The 8456-nt window shown below is 37.9% G+C and overlaps 1 protein-coding gene across 1 annotated transcript in view; it reads right to left on the bottom strand.

Moving 5' to 3' along the window:
- Window positions 1–1090: 1090 nt before the first annotated feature.
- The window catches only part of SLC25A46 (solute carrier family 25 member 46), a 34816-nt gene continuing 27450 nt past the window's right edge, over window positions 1091–8456 (bottom strand). Inside the window, exon 8 of the mRNA XM_036769580.1 lies at window positions 1091–3411. Within this exon, the coding sequence (XP_036625475.1) occupies window positions 2833–3411 (579 nt within the window). The 3' untranslated portion in view covers window positions 1091–2832. The remainder of the gene's footprint in view (window positions 3412–8456) is intronic.

The raw sequence follows: 8456 nt of genomic DNA, 5'->3' as shown, positions 1-8456 counted from the left end.
CTCTCCAACTGATAAAGGTCAAAGGATATGAACAAGCAGTTTGCAGAAGAAATCAAAGCTATCTATAGTCATATGAAAAAATACTCTAAATCACTAATAGAGAAATGCAAATTAAAACAACATTTATCAGACTGGCTAATATAACAAAAAAGAAAAATGACAAATATTGGAGGGGATGTAGAAAAATAAGGACACTAATTCATTGTTGGAATTGTGGACTGATCCAACCATTCTGAAAAATAACTTGGGGCCATGCCAAAAGGGCTACAAAACTGCATATCCTTTGACCCAGCAATAGTACTACTAGGTCTGTATTCCAAAGAGATCAAAAGAGAAAGGAAAAAGAATTGTACGTACAAAAATATACATAGCAGCTCTTTTTTATGGCGGAAGGGATGCCCATCAAATGGGGAATAGCTAAACAAGTCGTGGTATATAATTTTGATGGAATACTTTTTGTGCTATAAGAAAATTATGAGGTTGCTTTCAGAAAAACTTGGGAAGATTCACATGAACTGATGCAAAGTGAAGTGAGCAGAACCAGAACATTGTACACAGTAACAGCAATAATGTATGATGATCAACTGTGAATGACTTAGCTATTCTCAGGAATATGATAATCCAAGATGATTCTGAAGGACTTATAAAAAAAAATGCTTTACACCTCCAGTGAAAGAACTGATGGAATCTGGGTGCAGACTAAATAAAGCATACTCTTTTTTTTAAACTTTTTCTTGTTTTGGGGGGCTCTGTGTTTTCTTTTGCAACATGGCTAATATGAAAATATTTTGCACAACTGCACATGTATAATCTATATCGAACTGCTCAGCCTTCTCAAGGAATGGGGGTAAGAGGTAGGGAAAGAACTTAAAACTCAAAATTTTTTTAAAAAACATTTTAAAAAATTTACATGTAATTGTGAAAAAAATAAAATTAAAAATTAAATCTTTAAAAAAAATGAAAGCAACTCAACAATTGAAGCGACTGACCAAAAATATAAAAAGGTTAACCAAAATAAACAGCATTTGAGCAGCATTTCTTCATTTTATTCTTTCCCTCTCTGAATATGGCATATAAAATGGAAACTGTGTATGTTTAAGCAATTTTATTTTTTTTAAAAAACATTTTACATGGACAACTTACAAGATGTAGAGAGAGTCCTGATTTACATACTTTTATGCCATTTGGATATCATTATTTTCTGATTACAACACATTCTGTGGTTTACGCGTTTCCATTAAACTTTCAGTGAATTTAACTACAAAAGTCAAAATAATAAGTAACCATTCCCCTGACATTTAACAAGTACAAGAATATTTCAGCTTTCTTGTATTCATGAATTTATTTCGAGGTGTTAAATGGCTCCCAGTTAAATTATGGACCATTAATGGGGGAAATAAATTGTATAATGCTTAATGACTAGTAAGTTAAATACACATCAATTTACTCTGCAAAAAACCTACTCACCAAAGCTAATTCAGAAGAAAGGCAGAACTTCGCTCTTACTTAAAACCGATTCCTTCAAGTTTTTTTTCCCCACTTATTTGGTTAAAGTGTGTTCTCCCATGAAACTGATTAAGAAAAAATGAAAACTCATCCATGACCACATTCCCTTTCAGGGTTATGGTGTGTTATTTCAGTACTCATTCAAACATCACATTAAATTTTTAAAAATGGAAATAACCTTGCTTTGCTCTTAATGCACCTGTAATTTAGAACATTTTAAGCAGAGTCTCAAAGACTAAATTTAAAAAAGGAAATTAATTGAACAAGACTATAAGAAAGGCAAAGGGCAACAAATACATTAATTTTAGTTTTGTTTCTTAGAGGTCAAATAACTCTGAAACCAAATATTTTGAGACTTTTTAAAACACAATTCGTAAATACAGGCACTAACGATGTCAGTTCTCATGATTATTCTACATCTTATACAACTTCAAGTGTGGTTAATATGTGAAAAATGGCTCTAAAAACAGTGTCCTGATCGCTCATACAGCCACACAAGTAAATCACACTTGCATTAAGCTGCTGGAAAACTAGAATCAGTGATAACGCCAGTTCACTACTGCGGACACAGAAAAACCAACTGGTCTATTCTGATCCGTTGTTATCAAGCGATTGAGCCTATGTTCTGTACATTTCGATGTTGGTGAGATACAAGTAGAAAGCACATCATTATTTTCTTTTTAGGCTAAGCCTGCAGTACAGTAAATTAGGCAGTATATGAGAATGATATGGAGAAAAGTTATGGAAATACCAAGTTGTCTGGACATACAGCCATTACTAATTATTATTTCAATAACTGCACTTTCACAACACATTTAAAACACACACAGTCTCAAACTCCTGCTCATAATCTGCAAGGTAATTGACCTTTCCATGCTTAACTAAATGCAAATGCTATCATTAAGACATAATCGACTGACCTTATGCTAACTCAAATGATTATCTTTGAGATGCCGTATCAATCTAGATGTTTAAAAAGATAATAAATATTGAGGCCAGATAAATTTTATGTCCCAATGCCTTTTCATGTTACAAGAAAAAAAATGTGCTTCTGTTCAGAATATTATTTTTCAATCCAGCATATAAGAGCTCAGCAACACCATTTTAATCTTATGAGTACTATTTTGTTATGATTTGGGAATTTAGGATATTTTTGATCCAAAATAAAGCACTTATGTCTTATAATAAAAATTGTCATCATGGATTCTTTTTCCACCAATTTCATTTTCCTAATCATTTTTTCAATATTCATTTTTTTCTCATAATTTCACTGTAATGAAGAGCCCAGATTATGTTTCCTGGACTAATGAGTGCTGGATCTCCATTTTAAACATTACTTTGAAGCAGTGTGGAGTAAATAATTTTGGTAATCTGAAGAACAGCTGCATGCAGGGTATACTGTACTATGATAGCTCCAAACCCTTTATAAAAACCAAGCATTCCTTCTTCTTGCTTTATAGTATTGATACAGTCTCTCATTCCTTCATACTGAGTATTGATTGGAAGCACTTCATAGCCAAGGTCTGTATTGTCAATTATTGTACGTGTTCCTTGAATATGAAGACGGTGCAAAACTGTTTCCAGTGGGTAAAGCATAACATCAGAGCAGAGGCTGGCAGCAAAGCTTGCAATCAGTTCAGGAAAATAAGCATCCAACATACTCTGTACAGGACTGGCGCTTTCAGTTGGATGACTATGAGCACTCTTCCTTTTCAGAACTAGTAGGACAAACTTCTGGATGATAGAACTTATGATATAATGAAGAACTCCGTGCAAAACAGTGGGAAAGGTCAAGGCAAGAAGTGGGAGCAACCGCTTGCTATGAGGTACTCCCATGCCTATCACTCTGGCAATCCCTTCTTTTACACATTCCAAAATTCCAGCATTATCCCGAATGATCTCACTCTGCAATCAAAAGAACAGTTAAAAAAAAAAAAGATTAACATCTCATTTTTATCAAACAAGTACCATATAAATGCTACCTAATGATAGACAGAAAACTGATGAACTCTGAGTGCAAAATGAAGCATATTTTTTCACTTTTTTTTTTTGAGGGGGAAGGTAACATAGCTAATATGGAAATATATTTTACATGTCTTCACATGTATAATGCCTTCTCAATGGGCGGGAGATGGGCTAGAAGGAGGCAGAGAATCTGGAACTCAAAAAAAAAAAAGAATCTTAAAAAAAAACCTGAAAATGACGATGACTGTTGAACGTCATCACGGCTGAGATATCTGAAGGAATGATTATAGAAGAGTCGAGTATCAACTTGACTTAGAGGATATACCTAAAAACTAGCATGCTGAAGAACCACTAAAGGAAAAAGATAATTAGAGAGTGGAAGGAGAAGAGATCATAATATCATGGAAACTAAGGGAAAAAATAAGAAAGATAAAAGTCTGAGACAAGATTACAGGATTTAACTAGGAGATCACTAGTGACTATAGAGACAGTAATTTTAGAGATGGGATAGGAGGACTGTAAGGAGGCTATAAGATGAGGAAAGAGAAGACTCAAGTATAGGGAGAACTCATTTATTGAGTTTTGTAGGAAAAAAAGAGGAAGAAAGATGAGAAAAACAGAAGTTTATAAAGATGGAGAAATGTGTATGCTTAAAGCAAGAGGAGAAATCAGTTGAGAGTGTAATTGAAAAGGCCTGTTGGTGGGGAGAAAAGGGAAGAGAGAAGAACTTTAGAGTGAAAGGTTCCTAAGGAATTAGAAAGGAATAGGTTCTAGAATGTATGTTTGAGAGAAAAGAAAGAATATCTTTACAATAAATAAAAGTTATGTTACCAGTCTGAGGTAGCTCTATTTAATAATCAACGTACTTGAGTCGCCACCTTGTGGTGGAAAATTACTCCGAGAAAGGATTTGTTGTTTTTTTTTTATTTCACCCAAAATTTATTTGGAAATTTTTCATATACTTTCAGATGACATTATGGGCACATCCAAAGTCCATTTAGAATGTGCTGCCAGGGGGCAGAGCCAAGATGGCAGCTGGAAAGCAGGGATTTGCTTGAGCTCTCCCCCAGGTCCCTACAAACACCTATAAAAAATAGCTCTGAACAAATTCTAGAGCTGAAGAACAAACAAAATAGCAAAGGGAAGCAGGGCTCCAGCCCAGGACAGCCTGGATGGTTGTTGGGAAGAGTCTATCACATGGAGCTAGGAGTGGAGCAGAGCATAGCCCAGCATGCACCGCGCCAGGACCAACCAGACCTGGAGCTGGGCAGAACAGGTGTAGCGCCCTAAATCTGTGAGCTGTGGCAGTTACCAGACTTCTCAACCCACAAACACCAAAGACAACAGAGGTTAGTGGGAAAAGCTGCTGGGACAGAGTGAAAGGAGTTTGCAGTAGGCCACCACCCCGGGGGTGGTGGAGGTGGTGCAGCTCTGAGGCTGCTTCCGGAGCTACAGCTGCATTTGTTTCCAGCCCCAGGCCCACCTGGTGGGAGGAATTAAGTGGCAGATCTGAACGGGAGTGCAGAGCCTGCTCAGATCTGAGTCCAGTCCGAGTTGGTGGTTCTTGGGGGAGGAGTGGCAGAGCTAGCTGTGTAGAAGTAGCTTTGAAAATAGTAGCACAGCCCCTCAAGCTTGGGACAAAGTACTCTCTACTCTACAAGCAGTCATACCCCAACAAAAAGCTCAAGGGTCAAGTAGTTGGCTGGGAACATGAACAGGCAGTGAAAATGCTCTCAGATTCAGACTCTGGAAATTATTGGACTACCTGGAAGCCATGATCACAAAAAGAGCCTAGATATCATCTTTCAAGAAATTATCAATAACTACCCTGATATTCTAGAGCCAGAGGGTAAAATAGAAATTGAAAGAATCCACTGATCGCCTCCTTTTGAAAAAGATCCCAAAAAGAAATCTCCTAGGAATATTGTGGCCAAATTCCAGAGCTCCCAGATCAAGGAGAAAATACTGCAAGAAGCTAGAAAGAAACTATTTGAGTATTGTGGAAAAACAATCAGGATAACACAAGATCTAGCAGCTTCTACATTAAGGGATCAAAGGGCTTGGAATATGATATTCTGGAGGTCAATGGAGCTAGGATTAAAACCAAGAATCACCTACCCAGCAAAACTGAAATCATGCTTGAAGGCGAAATAAGGACTTTCAATAAAATAGAGGACTTTCAAGCTTTCTCAGTGAAAAGACCACAGCTGAATAGAAAATCTGACTTTCAAACACTAGAATCAAGAGAAGCATGAAAAGGTAAACAAGAAAGAGAAATCATAAGGGACTTACTAAAGTTGAACTGTTTTGTTGACATTCCTACATGGAAAGATGATGTGTATGATTCATGAGACCTCAGTATTAGGGTACCTGAAGGGAATATACATATATAGCCAGAGGGCACAGGGTGAGTTGAATATGAAGGGATGATATCTAAAAAAATAAAATCAAATTAAGGGATGAGAGAGGAATATATTGAGAGAGGGAGAAAGGGAGAGATAGAATGGGGTAAATTATCTCACATAAAAGTGGCAAGAAAAAGCAGTTCTGTAGGAAGGAAAAAGGGGGCAGGTGAGGGGAAAATGGGAGTGAATCTTGCTCTCACTGGATTTGACTTGAGGAGGGAATAACACACACACACACACAATTGGGTATCTTACCGCACAGGAAAAAAGGACGAAGGGGATAAAAAAGGGGGGACAATAGAAGGGAGGGCAGATAGGGGGAGGAAGTAATCAAAAGCAAACACTTTTGAAAAGGGACAGGGTCAAGGGAGAAAATTGAATAAAGGGTGACAGGATAGGAAGGAGCAAAATACAGTTAGTCTTTCACAACATGAGTGTTATGGAAGCGTTTTACATAATGATACAAGTGTGGCCTATGCTGAATTGCTTGCCTTCTTAGGGAGGGTGGGTGGGGAGAGAAGAGGGGAGAGAATTTGGAACTCAAATTTTTAAAAGAAGATGCTCAAAAAATGAAAAAAAATTTTTGCATGCAACTCAGAAATAAGATATACAGGCAATGGGGAATAAAAATCTATCTTGCCCTACAAGAAAGTAAGGGAAAAGGGGATGGGGGGAAATGGTGTGACATAAGGGAAGGGTGACTGGGGAATAGGGCAATCAGAATATATGCCATCTTGGAGTGGGGGGGAGGGTAGAAATGGGGACAAAATTTATAATTCAAAATCTTGTGGAAATCAATGCTGAAAACCAAAAATATTAAATAAATAATAATAAAATAAATTTTAAAAAGAATCAGAAAAAAAATTGAAAAAAAAAAAAGAATGTGCTGCCAATGCGGGCCACTCTGAGAGATGAAAAGGGCCGGAACTAGGGTTGTGGCAGTATGAATCGTAAAGGAAAGAAAAGATATGAGAAAAATTATAAAAGTAAAATGAGCAAGATCTGGCAACTGATTAGACATAGGAAGAGATGAAGAGGAATGAGTTCAAGACGATTTAGATTTCAGTCCTGAGTGACAGTACCAGAATGATGGTACCATCAACAGTCATAAGGACTGTGGAGAGAAGGGCAGCTTAGGGGTAAGGGGGTGTGTGAGTGTTAAGTTTGGTTTTGAACATATGTTTGAGGTTATTGGCAGGAAATCAAGGTGGAGCTACATTTTTAGCATGCAGCTGGAAATGCAGAACAAGAGCCTGGGGAAAGGAAGAAGATGGGATATATGGATTTGGAAGTCACCTGTACAGAGACAGACATTGAAGCAAGGAGCATAGAATATTTTTTCTCTAAGTTGCATCATGCAAGGAAAGATTTCCAAATAAGGAGAGCTATCCAAAAGAATAAACTGCTTTTGTAGTAGGTTGCTTCTCTGAGGACTCCAAGAAAAACTGGATGTCCCACTGTGGATACTGTAGAGGGGATGCTTGGTATAGGTTGGATCAAACAGCTACTGACTGACAGAACAAAGTCCCAGATTAGACAAGATCAGAGACACAGGTAGAATGGGTTGTCCCTGGCAAGAAGGAAGACTACCTTATCCTCTAAGACCAGAGAATAGGAGGTTAGGTAGGTTAGAATAAATACAGACGTTTTGAGATATAGAAGGCAGATGAGAAAGCTCAAGACATGGCTTCAAATTAATAGGACTCCCTTAAGATTAGATACTATGAATTTATATTTGGGTCCAGTCACTACAATGTTTTGATTTCCTCCAATAGTGTTCAGCAAATTGGAAGTAGGTTGAAATATAAGGCCAAGACTGAAAAGAGAGAAGTGAACAAGTAATTTGATTCTTGTGGCAAATAACTATTTCTGCGTGTACTAAAATGACCTTAAAAAGACAAAAAAACCAAACCTGTGGACTACCTGCACCTATGACAAACCCCAAATGAGGTTCTGATTTCAAAGAGTTGATGAAAGAGAATGGAATGGCTAAGCAACAAAGAAGAGACTCAGAATGAGAACTGTGAGACTAGCTGTAATGGTAATATAAATGGGAAGATATTTCCCATCCATTAATAGGCCCATGTGACCTGCCTGGAAGCCTAAGTCACATCAGCTGGCGGTGGAAGGAGCTTGCCGAACAGGTGGAGCAGGAAGTCAAAAGTTGCTGCAGCTTGGAGAGAGAGTGAGGAGGCAGAGAGAGCAGCAGTTAGCATGGGTGAGAGAGGGGCATTTTGCCTAAAGGAGCTTGGTTTGCGGGAAGGCCAGATGGAGGGAAGGCTTGGGGATGACAGTGGCCCCTGCATTGCTAATGTGTATAGATTTCTTCGTTGCTATGATGGATTTGGCTTTCTAGTGTTTGAATAAGTGTTTTGGTCTCGCCTTCAATGAAGAGAGTCTGTTATATTTTGCGATTCAGAACTGCGAGCCGACATATTCATAGCAGCCATAGCCGCTGCGGGTATCGCATTAGCGCTACACCAACCTGACTTGCATCCATCACCTAGAAAGGTGTCTAGGGTCTAACAATGTGGTGAGAATACCAGTTGGAAAGTACTACTTTAGTCCAAATGATGTAAA

Source organism: Trichosurus vulpecula, chromosome 1 (assembly GCF_011100635.1).
Source record: "Trichosurus vulpecula isolate mTriVul1 chromosome 1, mTriVul1.pri, whole genome shotgun sequence".
Lineage (NCBI taxonomy): Eukaryota > Metazoa > Chordata > Mammalia > Diprotodontia > Phalangeridae > Trichosurus > Trichosurus vulpecula.
Note: the sequence above shows the minus strand (reverse complement) of the source record. Positions and strands in the feature narration are given on the sequence as shown.